At 45.0% G+C, this 18,842-nt stretch overlaps 1 protein-coding gene across 1 annotated transcript in view; it reads left to right on the top strand.

Annotated features, from left to right (window-relative positions):
• ACTN2 (actinin alpha 2) overlaps positions 1-18,842 on the top strand; it is a 63,453-nt gene that overhangs the window by 23,919 nt on the left and 20,692 nt on the right. Inside the window, exons 2-9 of the mRNA XM_004774788.3 lie at positions 1,813-1,927; positions 2,835-2,954; positions 3,788-3,874; positions 8,947-9,034; positions 10,562-10,640; positions 11,466-11,547; positions 15,986-16,071; positions 17,509-17,601. Of these exons, the coding sequence (XP_004774845.1) occupies positions 1,813-1,927; positions 2,835-2,954; positions 3,788-3,874; positions 8,947-9,034; positions 10,562-10,640; positions 11,466-11,547; positions 15,986-16,071; positions 17,509-17,601 (750 nt within the window). The remainder of the gene's footprint in view (positions 1-1,812; positions 1,928-2,834; positions 2,955-3,787; positions 3,875-8,946; positions 9,035-10,561; positions 10,641-11,465; positions 11,548-15,985; positions 16,072-17,508; positions 17,602-18,842) is intronic.

The raw sequence follows: 18,842 nt of genomic DNA on the forward strand, positions 1-18,842 counted from the left end.
GCCTGCTTCCCTCTCTCTCTCTCTCTCTGCCTGCCTCTCCATCTACTTGTGATTTCTCTCTGTCAAATAAATAAATAAAATCTTTAAAAAAAAAAAAAAAGATCCTTGAAGAGACACACGCAAAACCGTCCTCTGGAGAATGGAACTGGGTACCTGGGAATGGGAAGAGAGGGACGCTTTTCACTTTATCCCCTTTTTGTGGCACTTGAATCTTGAGCCAGGGAAATGTATCGCCTATTCAAAATAAATTGATAAAATTGATATTGAGATTAAAAAAAAAAAAGTTAGACTCTTCCTAACAATCTTGGCTTCAAACACCAAAGTTTGGTTCTCTAGAACAGTGCTATCCCATTGAACTTTCTGTATTGCTGGAATGCTCGGTCTGCTCACCATCCAGCTCACTAACCCCCAGCTACAGGTGGCTTTTGAGTACTTGAAAAGTAGCTTATGCAACTGAGGAACTAAGATTTTTAATTTCCTTTCATTTTAGTTAGTTTATACCTAAATAGCCACCCATGGCTAGGGGCTACCATGTCGACTAGAGGTAGATCTAGAGCATATGGTTTCAAGTATCTCTTCTGTTTTAAGTTGACTGAAGTTTAGTGGTGTTTTAGGAGAAATAATTATTCCTTTAGGCTCTCAGGGTGAAATGAATTATTGTAAGTCCAAGAAAATGCCTACATTCTCTTTCTGCCCTTATACTTAATGCTGTCGCATCTTTGTTGAAATAAGTGACTATTGGATTTGAAAATTTTCTGTTACCCAGGAAAATCATTTTTATAGAAAGAGTATCTTTTTGTGGTCTTGCACGGAACCCACCTATTTTTTAGGGATTCATTTTCTCCTCTGTCACACAGACCCTGTTTGCATGTCTCCGCACAGAGTAACATGCTGGGCACTTTGTTCTGGAGCCCCACAGCTGTTGCAACCCAAGGGGACATTTGCATTCTTAGCCAGCAGCTGCTGCGCAAGCCCTTCTAAAATGGTTTTGGCAGGAAATAGTGCACAAGTGGAAACCAAGTTAAGAGCAGCTTGAAAAATAAACAGAAGGACTTTGGATGCCTCTTGATATACAGCCCACCTTTCCACTGAAGACTGTCTTCATGATTTGTTAACATGACCAGACTGGGAGCCCTTCCATGGCTGGGCTCTATCTAACTGCTTTGAAGTCCGGGGTCTAGACCAGGGCCTGGCATATGCCAGGAGGAGGTCCTTATTACTGTTATTATTATCCTTATTTTTAATGATTGACTATACTGCAAATTTGTTTAATTGATTTAGTTACTAGCTTAACACTGTTGCGCATTCAGGATAAACTAAGATGTAGCTAATGAGTGGTTTGGGGGCCCTCCTCTCCTCTCCTCTCTGTGACACAATACCGCCCACCCTCCGCTCCGAAGTAAGCCATTATGAACATTATTTAAACATTCTTTATTCATCCATTCTACAAGCAAGGTTATTTTTGTTGTGTGCAGGGAGTAAGCATGCTCTCATTTAGTCCGTATCTCCTACGAAATAGGTTTTCAGAAGGTCAGGACATAGGTGTGAACATGGTACCTTTTTAAGCTGAAGGCATAAATCCCTCAGGCTGGTATATCAAATAAATGATTTTTTTTTTTTTTTTTTTGTCCCTAAAGGGGAAATTACCATAGGCCTCAAGTCATCTTTCCATAAAATTCTGTGTGCTTGCCCTAGAAGGCCCCGGGAGCTCCAGTCTCGAGTGTGCAAGAAGTTGAGTGTTGGCCACATGGGGTGGAGGGTTACCCCGATGGGGCTGGGGCCGTGTCAAGCAGTGCTTGGTTCTCGTTGCAGACTTTCACTGCCTGGTGTAATTCCCACCTAAGGAAGGCCGGCACCCAGATTGAGAACATTGAGGAAGACTTCAGGAATGGCCTTAAGCTCATGCTGCTTTTGGAAGTCATCTCAGGTTGGTCTTGGACGTATAGGTGTCCTGCTACACCCCACACGTCCGTGTGTGGGCTCTGGATACGCATCTATTTAGAAACAACTGCCTCAGATGTGCCCTTTGACCTGGCTGGGCCAGAACACAGTATTATTGGCAGAGAACACCTTTCCGAAGAGCAATCTGCCTGGAGTTATTTTTCTGCTCTGAAAAAGGAGTAAATTCTGTTTAAAATTGACCTATTAAAATAATGTTTGCACCACGCACCTTGAAACAGAAAAAGAAAAGGAAAAAAATGACATTTATGCGACTCCCCATGGTGCTGCCCTCTCTCTGCTCTAAGCCCAGCAGGTGCCTCTCCCAGACATGGTCTTCCATGCAGAAAGCCAGGATACATGTTGCCATAAGTCTGAAAACATGAGCTCAAATCCCAGAGGGGTTATGTTTTGCTCTGAATTTGAGTTGGCTGGTTTAGACTTTGGATGAGAGATGGGATCACCCTTGAAGAAGTGGGACTAGAAGGGCGGTGGCGAGTGTGCCCCAATCCATATATCTTCATAATCGGGTATCTGCCTTGAGCCCTGGCAGCCAGTGCTGTGATTTGGACCAGGCTCTCCCGATTTCCTCTAATAGTCAGCAACTCCAGAGGCTCCTGGGCTACCAACCAGCTTTTCTCTAGACTCCTTTGTAAGTTTGGCTGGTAGACCAAACCGGACTCTCCCAGGCAGATCTGAAAAGCATATGGCTCTGCTCTGGTCCATTGGTCTTAAAAGTTTTTTTGGTTTGTGGTTTACAAAAACCAGAGACCCATCAGAAACAGTCACATACCTATTTCCATTTAAGGAAGCATGGACTCTGAATTTTGGTGTCTCGATTCCGTGTCAAGGGGTTACTTTCTCTGTGTCTACGCTATTCTTTCTTCATCCGACAGGGGAAAGGCTGCCCAAACCTGACCGAGGAAAAATGCGGTTCCACAAAATTGCTAATGTCAACAAAGCCTTGGATTACATAGCCAGCAAAGGCGTGAAACTGGTGTCCATCGGGGCTGAAGGTAAATGAGGGGTGATAGGAATGACCCGGCTTGCCACATTGACTTCCCAGTGGAAGGTGGGTCGGCCTGCCGCTGGGCCAATTCCTCCTGGCACTTATGGTGCTTGCCTCCTTACGGTGTCAGGCTGTGTGCTAAGGTCTGGGGTACAGAGATGAGAGGAAAAGGTAGCATGAATGGCAGACCAGGCTCTAGGATTATTTGTAAAGAATAGAGTCAAATATAATGCTGTCTTCTTCAGCCTGATTATTGGGATGGGAAAGAGCTTAACCTTCCACGTGACTCTTATGAAGAACTAATTAGTAGGAGGGAAGTGATCTCTTCTTTCTTGGGGATATTGGGAGCCCCAGTAAGTTCGGCAGGAACTGAGACGACTTGGCTTCTTATGTTTATTTTACAGCTGAGTACCATGACCTTGCCCCACCTGGGGCGCCCTGAAGGATCAGGGTGAAGATGAGCCCAGGTTCTCTGAAACTGACTACTCAGAACCTTGGCCCCTCTAGTCTTTGGGCTTTGGAAACTCTCGGGTTGTTTTCAGTGATTATGCATTTACAAGATATATGCTTATTATTAACTCAGAATTCATTTAAACCAGAGACATTTGGTTATGAATACTGTATAACTGCAACACATAAAAACATGAACTGGTCCTTCTATATATATATATATATATATATATATATATATATATATATATATATTTTTTTTTTTTTTTTTTTTTTTTTCCAATAGCTCTAAAGTCAAAACTTATGGGAAACATACAAGCTGTAGGAAAAATGTATGCACTGATGATGTCATCTTTATGCGAATTTGTTGTTGTTGTTTCTTTCCTAAAGAAATTGTGGATGGCAACGTGAAGATGACGCTGGGTATGATCTGGACCATCATCCTTCGCTTTGCTATTCAGGATATTTCAGTTGAAGGTAAAAGACGCGGCTGAAAATCTGATTGTATTAGGATACTCGGAGTCATTCGTAGATTGAATTTCTAAAGTAGAATTTAAATAAGACCTTGTAAAATTGAACAGTCATTTCCATGATTTCATGGAAGATACGGGAGTTGGGTTTTCACAGGTTTTATATTTGTATGGGAAGGACCCCAGCAATACTGTTTCATTCATGGGGGTGGAATCATTTTGGAAAAGATGAGCACATGTTCAGAACAGAAGTCGCTTTTTAAAATGAGCATTTTGGGGGCTTTTAATTGCTTATTATATTCATAGGTTCCCAACTCTAACAGTTCTGTGGACTTGCAGTTGCAAAAAATCAATCAGTTGAAATCTGAGTTCATTCATTCACCCTCCGTCCCTGCTTTCGTTCTCTGTCTCTGTGTCGGTCTCTACAGCTTTCTGTCTTTCTGTTAACAAAATCTCCATTGTTATTGTATCTTTGGGCCTAACAACTGTTCCATCACTATAATAGAACCATCGTCCTTGGCACTGCCACAGAAGATGAAAATCTTTAGTCTTTTTCGCCCACTGTACTCCTAAATATTTTGATGAATTCAGCACTGTTGAAAAGTGTCAAGTTGACATTCTTAAAATTAGAACTTTGCCTATTTAGCCCTCAAATCACAAAATGTGTAGCTGCAGAACCTACCTAAAGGTGGTCTGGATCGTCCAACCATTGTCAACCTCTTGTACCTTTGTCACCCAACAGGTACCCAGGAACCTGAATGGTGAGGGTGGGGACATTGTAGTTCTGCCCAGGACAGAGGACCCTCTGATGCGGGTCTTTTTAGGTGATCTTAGTTACTATTCAACCATCAAATGTCAAAAACCAGTGATTTACTGACTGTTGCGCCAGATGGCATGAAGTCTACAGCACTTACCCTTAAGGAATTTCTAACCACTTAGATTACTCCCTTCTGGCATGGAAGCCCCATTTGTGTCATCTAAAAATCCAACTGTGGGGCACCTGGGTGGCTCAGTCAGTGGGCGTCTGCCTTCAGCTGGGTCATGATCCCAGGGATTCAGCCCCACTTTGGGCTCCCTGCTCAGCTGGAAGCCTGCTTCTCATGCTCCTACTCCCCCTGTTGTGTTCCTTCTCTTGCTGTCTCTTTCTCTCTCTCTGGCATATAAATAAATAAAACATATTAAAAAAAATAAAAATCCAAGTGAGATATAATGATATTAAAATCTCAATAATTCAGGCTCAGAATTTATAAAGTCTGAATTTGAAAACTTTCCTACAATGTGCTTTTTTAAAGATACATTCATTTCTTTCCAGTGAAAATAATAAGATGCTTCTTCTAAGTTCTTGCTTTATTAAAAAAACAGTAATTTATAATAATTTTACCAATTTCATGTACTTCCAAATTTAAATATTTAAACAGCTGAGCTCACCTTAAAAAAATACTACTTTTAAAAAGCTTATTCACATAGTTGCTTTTGCTAGTCTAGCGAATCCTTTTCCCACAAATATTACAGAGGTTATTACAGGGTTTTTTCTGATGGGTTACACATATCAAATTAGTGATAGTTTAATTTAGATTTCTATTTCAAATGTAGCTATGAGTGGTATCCATTATTCATTTTCCCTAGAGTGATTGTTGATGTGTCCAAAATAAGATGTCACAGTATTTTGTGAAGTTATCACAATAAAAAGATATATTAACCTGCTTTTCAAAAGACTAAGAAGTTAAACATTCAAAAGTAGGAATATGGTTAGCAAAGTCCCTAGATCTCTTCCAAGTAGATGTTTTTCAGGAGGTAGTTGGCTGACTTACATTTTTGTTTTCTTTATTGTTTCACTTTTTTGGAGTCATTTATCAACAATCTCACTTAATTTCTGGAGGTCTCTGGAAAGATGATCTTAGTTTGTTTTCATGATGTGTAGCATGTGCAAAAAGTCATTGTTATTATGATTGAATTCTTTGAGGAGACAGTGTCCTTTGGAAGAATGATGGATTTCTTCCAGGAAATAAAATGAGAGATGAACACACCTGCTAATGAGGGCGGTCCCGTTGTACGTGGATGGGGTTTGCTTGGTGCATCTCTCATGTTTTGTGATGGAATGATAAATGGCAGTACCTGCTTATAATGTGCTTTTCATATCAACGATTCTGCATGTGCCAAAAGGCCATGTTTCAGATTTAAGCTCTCCTTGCTGGGAGTGGGGTATACCGCTGCCAGGGACATAATAGACCTGGCTAGGAAAACCTGACAATGGTGTTGGGGTGGGAGAGAGTCCTTTTTGATTAGGCTAGCCAATGAAATAAGGAGAAAATGTTGACATTCATTGCATAAGAGTGTTCAGACATATTCAGACATAAATTAGGTAAAACTCCATGAAATTAGGCAGATTTAAACTTTATGAGATTCTGTTGATCTGCTTTACCTCTCTTTGCCTTTCTAGCCTAAATTTCACTTAAACTTTCTAAAATACAGTGCATTATTTCCTCCTGATGTACTTTTTCCTTTTTTAAAAAATATTTTATTTATTTGACAGAAAGAGACCTAGTGCGAGGGGGAACACAGCAGGAGGAGTGGGAGGAGGAGAATCAGGCTTCCTGCTGAGCAGGGAGCCATATACAGGGCTTGAACCCAGGGCCCTGGGATCATAACCTGAGCCGAAGGCATATGCTTAATGAATGAGCCACTCCGATGCCCCAGTGTACTTTTTCTTTTTCTTTTTTTCTTTTTTTTTATATATTTTTAAAAGATTTTATTTATTTATTTGACAGAGAGAGATCACAAGTAGATGGAGAGGCAGGCAGAGAGAGAGAGAGAGAGAGAAGCAGGCTCCCCGTTGAGCAGAGAGCCCGATGCGGGACTTGATCCCAGGACCCTGAGATCATGACCCGAGCCGAAGGCAGCAGCTTAACCCACTGAGCCACCCAGGTGCCCCCCCAGTGTACTTTTTCTTATTAGTAACCTCGGTTGGGACCCAAAGGCAGGCAGTGTGGACTTCCATTTTTCAACATTTTTACCAGTTAATATTTGAATAAAGTCTTAGAACGTTCAGTTGCTTTTCTTAATAAAATTTTCTGGAGAAGAGACATGAATAGGAGTGATTCAAGTGATTCCTTTAGCAAGTGAAATTTTGGGAGTGTGTTTATTTCAGCTGGTTTATGGGTCATGGGAAAGTCTGAACGAGAATGGGCAATTAGGATAAATAATTATAGAACACTTTTTACAGAAAAAAAAAGTCAACTTGAAGTCCTTAATAAAATGGAAGGCCAGGGCCCAATGTTAGTTAAGAGTCCACATGTTTATAGGGATTTTCTAAATTGTTAGCACTTAAATACAGGCAGAATCCTAGATTTGGGGAAACAGTTTTGAGGAGATGTTTGGATGCAGGTAATTTTGGGCCCTCCAAGAAGAAGCTGGTGCCAGAAGGGTATTAGACACAGTCTTAGCCGTCTTGAGCTGCGATAACAGAAGACCATAGACCAGGTGGCCTGACCAAAAGACATTTATTTTCTCATGGTTCTAGAGGGTGGAAATCCAAGATCAGGCTGCCAGCATGGTCTGTTTTTGCTAAAGACCTTCATTTTGGCTTGTAAATGGCCACTTTCTTGCTACATCCTTCATGGCAGAGGGAGAGGAAGAGCTCTCTTCTCAGAAGGGCTCTACTCCCATCCTGGGAGCACCACCCTCGTGATCTCATCTAACCTTAATTGCCTCCCAAAGGCTCCATCTTTAAATAAGGTCAGGGCTTTAACATAGGAATTTGGGGAGGGGGGTGTGCCTAGGTGGCTCAGTTGGTTAAGGAACTTCCTGTGGGTCAGTTCATGATCCTGGAGTCCTGGGATCAAGTCCTGCATTGGACTCCCTGCTCAGCAGGGAGTCTGCTTCTCCCTCTGAGCCTCCCCGACTCATACTCTTTCTCTCTCATTCCCTCTCTCTCTCTTTCTCTCAAATAAATAAATAAGTAAAATATTTTTCAAAAAAATACATAGGAATTTGAGGGTGGGGGAACACAAACATTCAGTCCAGAACAGACATGCCAGAGATTTTTGGTGGGGGGCGGTTGGGAAATGCCTATGAAGAACCAGAAATGGCCAAGAGAGAGGCGTCCAGGGCACCTGGTCAACACCCGTGCTGGCGAAGGGAAGGGAGGTCTGCCGGGAGAAGGGTCTGATGGGGAGCCCTTCAGCCTTGGCTCTCAGAGGAGCTGCACCCACACAGGAATGGCTGGCTCCAGCGCCTCTCCCTCCATCAGTCCTGGGCAGAGCGGCCTGAGGAGGAAAGGCCGCTGGGGAATGTGAGGTTCAGAACTGGGACCTCAGTGGCCTGCCTTGTGCTACCATGGGGGGCCTGCCATTGTTTTTACTTCATCAGAACTCAAGTGGCCAAACCTGAAACGTACTAATAAAAGACTTTTGGTATTATACAAATCAGCGGGTAAGGGAATAAATCTGAGACACGGTGGTCTCTGTGCATCCCATTGACCCAAGATGATAAAAGAATCAAATGACAGGTTAGTGAAGTCATAGTCTAGTGCATTGTAGTAATTTTTAAGTGAAACTTGAAAATTTTTATTATCAATTTATTTATTTTTTAAAAAGATTTTATTTATTTATTTGACAGACAGAGATCACAAGTAGGCAGACAGGCAGGCAGAGAGAGAGGAGGAAGCAGGCCCCCCACTGAGCAGAAAGCCTGATGCAGGGCTTGATCCCAGGACCCTGAGATCATGATCCGAGCCGAAGGCAGAGGCTTAACCCACTGAGCCACCCAGGTGTGCCCCAGAAACTTGAAAGTTTTTAAACGAAACCTTAAAAACAATTCTTTGCCGGTATCCCCGCTGTCTGATTTTGTGTTTATGATGTCGTAGCTTGTGGTTGCCCCCGTGCTGGCCTTTTCAAGTCCCTTTGGTGTCCTCAGCAGTCTGTCCCCAGGAGCAGGGTCCCAGCAGAGATCACAAGAAGAGATGATGCATTTGGTAGTCTCCAACCCCCGCCCCGGGAGGTCTCTTATCAAGCCTGGGAGTTGGGTGCCTTAAGTACTGAGTATTTACAGGTGGACACTGTTTCTTGGCTGTCATTACAGAAACCTCTGCCAAAGAAGGTCTGCTGCTTTGGTGTCAAAGGAAAACCGCTCCTTATAGAAACGTGAACATTCAGAACTTCCACACCAGGTGAGCAAGGAAGGCACTGGGCTTCTTAGATTCTCCTGGAGTCCTGGGAGGGCCGTGGTTATGTCTGCTAGTATCTCCCAGCTCCTGTCTGAGGCACGTTTTACGTCTGCCGTGGACCCAAGGCTGTAGCATCTCTGATACTTAAGATCCCTCTGGGGAACCCATCCAGTGGCTTTGAGGGGCTGGTAAAACAGCATGGTACTGCTCAGCCCCCGAATGGGCCTTCGCTATTTGGGGGCTGTGGGCATGCATCTCACCGTGACCTTCACCTGCTGCTGTCAGGAGGCGGCAGGGGAGGCGGCAGGCGTGGCTTCTCAGCAGGGACACCGAGGCAGAGTCTGCGTGTCATCCTGCCGTACTGTCCATACCCCAGCGCCTCTCTCTGTGCTGCAGAGAAAGTCACTTCCTCGGCCAAGTTTGTACGCTGGGGATCGAGAGGAGGAGGAAACTTGTATTTGTAAAATGACAGGAACGTGCATGAATGGCGTCTAAATTTAATCTCAGAGCATGGGTTTATCACTTGCCCCAGTGTTCCTCCTCACGCACGTCTTCTGAGAGTAGAAGGGCTGTATTTTCACCCTCGGTTTCGTGGGTTACTCAGGAATAGGAATAGGTCCTCAGCCACCGTGGATTATCAGGGAAACGAAGGGCAAGCAGGAGCCGCAAGGGAAAATGGGGGAGGTTCTCCTGGTGGACAAATACCATAGAGTATCTACCAAGTGTCAGGCACTGAGCCAGGCCTTCAGTGTGCAAAGGTGGGAAAGAGGACTTCTCTGTCCCTACAGCACGCTGTCTTGAGGACAAGAGGAGCCCCAAAGGAGAAGGCAGGTGTGGAAGTCCGCTTGCCACTCATTGACCTTCTCGCCTTTCCTCCTTTGCCCAAGACTGGGTCAAGCACTTCAGCTCTGTAGCCCCCTGAAGTTTCTTTCTTCCCCTGACCTTTTGGGAAGCAGAACTCCCACTCCCAGCCCTCAGTGAACTTCTAGTCGCCTCTGGCAAGCTCAAAATCGGGGGTTGTCTAGAGAACAGTTTGCGTGAGCGTCTCTGGGGAGACAGACCAGGAGTGCGGGTTCCTCCTTGCTGAGTCCCTCGGGTGCTACCGTGTCTTTGCCTTTTTGAAAACATGTGAAGGACTTTATGAAGACAGAGGAGTCCCTGGGAGCTCATAGTGACTTTCAGGTGTACTAAGGATCTTGAGGGGGATGTATGTCCTGGACATTTAAGGGTAGATGTCCTTGTGTGTGGTTTCTGGGCAGACCCTTCAGGAGGGTCCTTGTGGGAGATGGGGAGGAGGGATGGGGACAGGAGGGTGCTGACCAGGGAGGAGGGCAGGGTGAGAAGAGGGTGTCGCTGGTTCTCCCATGCCAGAGCCGGGACTGGGCCAGCAGATAGGGAGGAGTCTCAGGGCAAGGGTTGGTGTGACAGAAGGACAGGAGGGACCACTTGGAGGATTACGTCTGTCCAAGACGTAAGCTGCTGCTTTCTCTGCATTAACATGTGTTCCTGTTCTTCCTGACCATGGTGCAGCTGGAAGGATGGCCTTGGACTCTGTGCGCTCATCCACAGACATCGGCCTGACCTCATTGACTACTCAAAGCTTAACAAGGTCATTCTGGGGGCCTGGCATGCCACATCCTTTCTGTCCCTCAGCATGTCACCCTGAAAGTGAGCACGTCAGCACTGAACTCACACAAACACGCAGCTTACCGCCAGCTGAGTCTCCCAGCTCGCCTGGCACGTGGTGCAGACGGGAAAGGCAGCCAGGAAAATACTTTAATTACTAATACTAAATAGGTTGGGACAAGACCCAAAGCCAAGTCACCCTTTTGGCCCAAATTAAGATACATTTGTCGATTTGGCTTGAATTACCCTGAAGGTTTTTATTTATGCTTCTTAGCGATTTTACATTCCCAGATTGTAAATATGAAAAGGGAAGATATATGGGCTTTTTCTGGCGGAGGGGAAAGAAAAGTTCAAGTACTCGAAGCCTTCTTTTTAAATTCTCTTTACCCTTTTCTGAAGGATTTAAATGCAGACATCTTTACTGCTTCCTCCTCTCTCTCTCTCTCTCTCTCTGCCTGCCTCTCTGCCTACTTGTGATCTCTCTGTCAAATAAATAAATAAAATCTTAAAAAAAAAAAAAAGAAAAAAGTTTTAACGATATAGGGCTTCTTTTGTTGGAATGATTATGTGCTTTGTTAAAACATTTTGTGAGTTGAAGTGTGCATGCACTGTGTGGGGTTCATATCATTTTTGGTATTTCTCTAAATATTTGACATGATTGGAAAAAGATAAGAAGGGAAATTACTTACACTGTAATGGTTATGTGCATGGAAAGGTCTCCTCCTAGAAATGAGGTGTGTCAAACACATTATTCATAACTCCTATTCGAAAGATACTTTCAAACACTGGTTGTGCGTTTTTCATGCAGGATGACCCAATAGGAAATATCAACCTGGCCATGGAAATTGCAGAGAAGCACCTGGATATTCCTAAAATGCTGGATGCTGAAGGTGAGAGGAAAGTTGTGTTTTATTGACTTGCAGAAAGTCTGTGGCCTAGTCGTGCCATGGCTGTGAGTAGGGATTTATAAGACTTCATAGCCAGATTACATCTGACGTACTTAGGAATCTGAAGACATTTCTGTCATTGGCCACAGGAGTGTGAAGAGCATTTCATTTGTAGCATGTTCATGAATTCTTTTTAAAAATCCTGCTCAAGGGGCACCTGGGTGGCTCAGTAGATTAAAACCTCTGCCTTTGGCTCAGGTCATGATCCCAGGGTCCTGGGATCGAGTCCCACATCGGGCTCTCTGCTCAGCAGGAAGCCTGCTTCCCCCCCCCCTCTCTCTACCTGCCTCTCTGCCTACTTGTGATCTCTGTCTGTCAAATAAATAAATAAAATCTTTAAAAAAAAAAAAATCCTGCTCAAAACCCTGCCAGCAAAACTATAGTAGGAGAATTCGGTAAAAAAGTTCAGTTTTGGCAAAGAAACGGAATACTTGGGTTTGTGATCTGCAAACAAAAACTATTTTTATTTTTGTAACAACACACTGTTATTTTTCTTACCACATGGAGACGAGCTTAGCAAATAAATCTTCTTGGGAAGTGCTCAGGACTCCACAAGGGAAAACATCCTTCCTTCCAACCAGAAGGTAGAGAATCGAAACAGAGAATACGGAGCGTTCAGCCGTCCGCATACCTCTCAAACTTCCATGTTTCATTTTGGGTCTGAATTAAATTTAGTTTAGTTAGATCTGCGGGAACATCTAAGCATTTTGCTGCGGGGCAACCCTCATGCTGGGGACTGGTTTCAAATAACTTGTGTGCCCTCTCTATGAGACAGACTCGTGTGGGTCGCTCTGTGGCACACCGCTGTAGAAAGCACAGATAGTGGAGACCATCCGTTCATTTCGCTTGTTCGTGAGTCACTTACCACTCAGCAGACATAGACTGAGTGCCTGCCGCGGGCGAGACCCTTGGCTAGGTACCTTGGGAGGGAATGAGATGTACCAGGCAGGGTCCTGCCGTCAAGGAACTTAGGTTACTGCATTTGTGGTTAATACTATGATTCCCTCACGGTCCATTTCTTCCCCTAATTGGGATTACTGGGGAAAAGCAAAGAACTTGATTATCGCCCATTGTCAGTCTTCTGTTCCTCCTTATTGCTGGTGATTGTATTATAAATTATCATAAACTCATTGGCTTGAAGACACAGGAATTTATTCTCGAATGATTCTGGAGGCTGTAAGTCTGAAACCAAGCTGTTGGCAGGGCCATGCTTCATTCAGAGCCCGTAGAGGAGGTTCCTTCCTTGTCTCTTCCAGCTTCAGAAAGCCCCATGTGTTCCTTGGCTTTGGGTGGCCTTGCTCTCCCCCTCTCTGTCTCTACATCTCTTTCTTTTTTTCTTGTAAGGACATCAGTGATGTTAGATGAAGGATCCTTCCTCTCTCAGCAGGACCTTTTAACTTGATTCTGTCTACAAAGGCCTTCTTGCGAATGAGGTCATGGTCACCGGTACCAGGGTGGCGGTTAGGACCCCAACATATCCTTTTGAGGGATACAGTGAAGCTCATAACAGGGACCTTCAAAGTAGGATTCTGATTTTACCCATTCATTAATTTAACCATTTTAACAAACACCATTATTGTGCATTAACACTTAAATACACTCCTCCGAATTGATTGATGGTTTTCAAAAACTCTATAAAGGGAGAGAGTCAATAAAATAATGGAGGAATTGGGGCGCCTGGGTGGCTCAGTGGGTTAAGCCTCTGCCATCAGCTCAGGTCATGATCCCAGGGTCCTGGGATCGAGCCCCACATCGGGCTCTATGCTCAGCAAGGAGTCTGCTTCCTCCTCTCTCTGTCTGCCTCTCTGCCTGCTTGTGATCTCTCTCTGTCAAATAAATGAATAAAATCTTTAAAGAAAAAATGGAAGAGCAGCATAGAATAAATAGTTCCTTTTCCTTTATGTCTGTCTGTCCTCTCTAAACTAAGTTTACATTTGTGTGGCATCTTCTTTTAACTTTCCATAGAGTAAATAACTACCTAGAGTTTATCCACTCGAATTAATAGCTAGGATACTAAAGAGAGGAGAAGACAGACATTTAGTAAATTAATACCTCCCTAATACACTGCGGTTGAGGGTGAGTTCAGGGTCACCATCATTATTCCTCTGGCCTGCTGACATGCGTCTTAGTTGATTTTTTTCCTTAGCCTCTGAGTCCTGCTCTGGGCATGTGTCCATCCTGTGACTCCTTCCAGGCTGTTGAGATGTGCTGGTACTCCTTCATTTTCTCCTCCCTTGTGCCTTTTTTGTCTAATTCCTTTTAAATGGTTCAGAAAAATGCTTACATACTATATTAATTTCTGTGTAATTTCTCACAGGAATTTTCTGGCAGTCATGAACTTGACGGACTTGGGTGTGGGGCTTACTGTGACAGGACTACCCAGCAGGTCCCCCCACGTGTGACCCTCTTTATCCTCGCTTCCCCTGCCCTTGGGACTTAATCACCACCGCAGCGTTGTGTTAGCATGACCTTACTTCGGCCACATCGCGAGCTGGCTGCCTCCTGTCAGAACGCTTGTCCTTCTGGCGCAACCTTGCCTTCCCGCCTGCTGTCATTGTGTTGGGGCCTGAACCCTCAGTGGGGATTTTTGACTGGCTCCTTGGACCACTCTCCTGTGAACTGTTATCTGTAGTAAACACTGAAGAAAGTTGTCCCCCTCTTAACCGTCTGCTGTGCTTTTAAAAGATTCTGAACGTTGTTTCTCTGTTTTCCTCCACAAACCTTTCCTTGAGGTGAGCACCAGGCTTAAGTTCCTGGGTGTGTAGGTTCGGTGTGGACTCACAGAAGGTTATCTCTGTTGACCCCCTCTGTGTGTGCAGCGGGAGAAAGTCCCAGGGAATGTCCTGTCGTGTGCATCCCGTGGGCTTCCGGAGCTCTGATTCTGGACGTGGATATGACCTCCTTGCCCGTTTAGGGACCTTCTCCGCTACCATCTCCTTCTCTTTGGCAGTTCTCAGAAGGACACAGAGAGTAGTGACTTTGTAGGTCTGACTTCTTTGACTGGAGCCAAAGTTTTAATCGCCTGAGTGTGGGAGGGGTGCGGGGTGGGGAGATTCATTGCTTTGACTTCTCCAAGGCAGCACTTGGCCGAAGCCTGCGAGTGCTAGAACATCCGGGCAGTTAACCTTCTTTTCTCCACACAGATTTAGTATATACTGCCAGACCTGATGAGAGAGCCATAATGACTTATGTTTCCTGTTACTATCATGCTTTTGCTGGTGCACAGAAGGTGAGGATGTAAAACATGAATCACCACTCACCCTTCACCTTCTGTGTCTTAATTTTTTTTTCCAATTGTTTTTCTCTTTCCCCCTCTCCTCTGAGTAAGGAGACCTGTCTGGTTCTGAGGAGGCAGTCATTTGTCTTTTTTAGTCTAGTTTTCTTTGAATCTTACTTTCTGTCCATGCAGTAGTATGCCGTTCATGTTTGTTTTCCAGAAGATTCCATGACGTGACACAACCCCCACATCCTTTCTGGGCATGCCCTCTGAAAACCCGATGGCTAGGTTTTGCCCTTAGGGAAGTACAAGGTCTCTTTTTAACTGTGTTTTATCCAGTGACCGAACTGAGTTTAAAGTTAAAAAGCAATTCAGCAAACAGTGTTGTCGCCAAGGTGGAAGGAGAAAGGTTGCGTGTTCACACGGTCCTGTTTTCTCTTCCTGTTGGTGGTTTCGGCAGCTACTACAGACCGTAGCAAGAGTCACAATAAGTACAAGCCGTGTCTGTCCTTCTCTTTAGAGGTTTTGTTACCTTGGTGATTTCTGTAAATGGCAAGGTAAGTAGGCACAGAATGGGTTAAAAAGCACGTCCTCTCCAGTGACTCTTGTCCCCCCCGCCCCCCAGGAGCCAAGCCACGGAGCTGACAGTTAGGAAGGTGGGGTGGGGAAGGGGCAGGAGAGAGGGGGCCCTGGGGCTCTGCCAGCGTTCCCAGCATCTTGCAAGGTGACATGGGTGGCCCAGAGCACCGGTGGCAGGTGGCCTGATGTAGTCAACAGACGAGTGGACGTGGGCCTCACGAGTCATTAGGACGTGATAACGAGCCCGGATACATAGCATGCAGTCCCTGTATTTGTGCGTTGACCGCACTTTTAGAAGCTCATCATGGGGTGGGGGATGCAGAAAGCCCTCAGACCAATTATTAAAAAAAAAAAAAAAAACAGAAACCAAACGAGAGAACCTGTTGGCTCAAGTCATTCAAGCCCTTGTGTTCACAAACCACGCCTGGGCCCAAGAGCCCTCCCGAGCTTTAGGACCGGGGGCCCCAGACACACCCAGAAAACGGATCGGTGGAGAGCGGTCTGTTCTTCCCTCTGTTCCCCCTGGTTTCTGCTCTTCATCTGTATGTGTGTTTGTTTTCTGTGTTATTTCTTCCCTCCCTTCAGACATTGTGAACACTCCCAAACCCGATGAAAGAGCTATCATGACTTACGTTTCCTGCTTCTACCACGCGTTTGCGGGCGCGGAGCAGGTACTCAGCCCGTGCCGCCCGGGGCACCGGTTTTAGCTGTGTGTGCGTGTGTGTGCGTGTGCGTTTCTGGGTGTGTGTCCGTGCGCTTCACATCTTACCTCGGAATCTTCCTGAGTGTGTTGTGATGACCTAATACGCCCAGTTCCAAACTGTGACTCCTTCGTGTTTCTTAACAACTTTAACTTTAGACAGTTCCTGAAGTGTTGTTGTTGTTGCTGTTTAAATCCTTCCTTCCTTCTAAGATACTGCTTTGATTTCATTAGTTAATTGTGGGAAGCACTGGTGCTTTAGGAAAAAAATGCCCGGAAAATGGCACCACGGTCATTGAACAGTGACAGGGAGGTTGGGCAAGGACAGATGAGCGCCTTCTCAGGGCCCCTTGTTCTACTCTGCCTAGAAACTGCCTTCACCATTCAGTGATTTGTTCTAACATCTTTCAAAACTAATCTTAATTTAATGGAAACAGTGAAAGGATAATGATGTTAAAACCTCAGAAAAATTCACATTTCTTAAGACACACGTTGTGGGCAAATGGCCCTCAGCTTTCTCCTTACTCAACTGTCTCTTGCCCCTTCACATAATCTACTTGGAGAAAACAGATGGACTGGCAGGGGTGGGGAGAAGACACAGGATGTGTCATTTCTGTGATTCCTCTATGCCTGTCACCAGCAAATGACACTAACTGCAATTGGGGCTTTAGAGGCCAGGCTTTGAGACGGGCTGGGGGCCAGGAGGAGCTGTTTGCTCTTCTTAATTCATCATGGGGTCGTGGTTCAGGGCACTTTGCCACTTCTGGCCCAAGTTCCCCTCCACGAAATGACGGCTGAGAATTCTATATACCTCTGTGACTTCTCATGGAGGTCACACAAATCTTAAAGCAAGTTTAGCTCTGTGGAAGGATCCCTTCCAGCAAGTTCTGTGTATTCATTTCAAGACAAGAGGGCTTCAGCGAACTCGGTGCAGTGACAAGATATATTCAGGACCCAGTTTTTTGGTTCGTTTGTTTTTGTTTGTTGTTTTGTTTTTGTTTTTGTTTTTGTTTTTTGCTTTGATTTCCAAAGTTCTCTAGAGAGTTCGGACCCCGTAGTCACAAGGTCAGTAGAATGCTCAGGTGGACATTCAGGGACGGGGGATTTTGGCTTCCTTGACCTGTTTATTTCTGTCACTAACTTGCTTGATGTTTTACGAAGCTTGTGTTTTAGACTAATGGTATCTCCCCATTATTCCCCACAGTACATTCAGCCTGCCGTGTAAGTCTGTGTAAAAAAGGTGTGAAATGACTCCTAGTGTTCAACAGCCATACCCTCAGTCTTCCTCCACCCTAACCTTGAATCAGCACGCCATCTCCTCGTTTCCTCTCCTGCCCCACCACGTTCCATTTTGTGCATGCGCGTCCCTGTCCACAGAGCTGTCCTGTTCACCTATTGTGTTTTACAGGCTGAGACAGCGGCTAACAGGATATGTAAGGTTCTTGCTGTGAATCAAGAGAATGAGAGGCTGATGGAAGAATATGAGAGGCTAGCGAGTGAGGTAAAGGAAGTGGGTGCCCGGCAGTCCTGTCCATTCCCACCCAGAGGGAGAGGCACGGAGGGGGACACACTGGCTGTCAGTGTTTTCTTTCTTTGCATTTTTCATCTCGGACAGAATCAAAGTGGGAAAACACAGTTGATCTCAGAGCTTGCCTGTCTCGTAGCGACATACTGATTGGCACAAAAGTCATCGTGATGGGCTCCCCAACCGCCCCAAAGCGTAGAGGTAGTTTGCATGTTGGCAGACGTGGGATGTGATTCCGCACTCAGCTCTGCACCTCCAGGGTCAGGCGCCCCCAGGGGACACTGCATTACTTTTTTTTTTTTCTCCTGCTTCATTGGTTACTGACCTCACCTAGCGTGTGCCCTCCATTCCTCAGAAGCCCTGCTCCATGCTGCAGCTAAGCGTCCTGGGAACTGGTCCAGCCCATTGGGAGACACGACTCAGTCTTGAGTGCGTGTCTTATGAATGTCTAGAGGGAAATGTGGGGAAGACAGAGCTCCCTGTCCAACGCGTTTGAGCACAAATGTCCATGATGCCTTCCTCAGCTCTTCAGCCAGATTCTTGGTTAAAAGAGCGCTTTTCACGTTGCTCTTCTTTTTGTTCTGATTAGAGCCTAAAAAGCAACCAAGCAGTCTCGTCACTGCTGCTGTGTTGCTTCCCCAGTACAAGGGCTGGGCTGAGTGAAGGGCACAGCCACACCCTCTCTGGGCTGAATTCAATTTCAGTGACACATGTCAGTGACCAAATGGTCTTTGCTCTGACTCGGTTCAGCTGATATTTGGTCTGTCCTGGGAAAAGCGTCAGGATACTTGGAATAAATCTTCCAAAGGACTGGTTATTAGTAATCCAATCTGATGATATTTGAGTTTATGTTTTCATACCCCTGCTGTGGGAAAATTCAATTTGGCAGCATAGTTTAACCCAGGGACCAACATCAGGATAGAAGCACAACCAGGACCAAAGGACAGACGCCTAGTACTTCTGTCCTTCCTTTTCTTCCCTGGTCCTTCATTTATCCTCCTCAAACCCTTCAACTCTGGGCATATCACCATTGTAGTGAATTTTTATTCTTAAGTGCTCTAATTTTCCAAGTAATCATGAGTGTCCATTTTTAGTGGCTTTTCAACGTGACCATGATTTGAGACAAGGGAGCATATATACTACATTCTTAGGAATTCACTACTGTTTTCAATTCTGTCACGTGGATTTCCTCAAAAGCTAGATGATAAATTCAAATA

This window comes from Mustela putorius, unplaced genomic scaffold (genome assembly GCF_011764305.1).
Source record: "Mustela putorius furo isolate JIRA1106 unplaced genomic scaffold, ASM1176430v1.1 tig00001118_pilon_pilon_pilon, whole genome shotgun sequence".
In the NCBI taxonomy this organism is placed as follows: domain Eukaryota; kingdom Metazoa; phylum Chordata; class Mammalia; order Carnivora; family Mustelidae; genus Mustela; species Mustela putorius.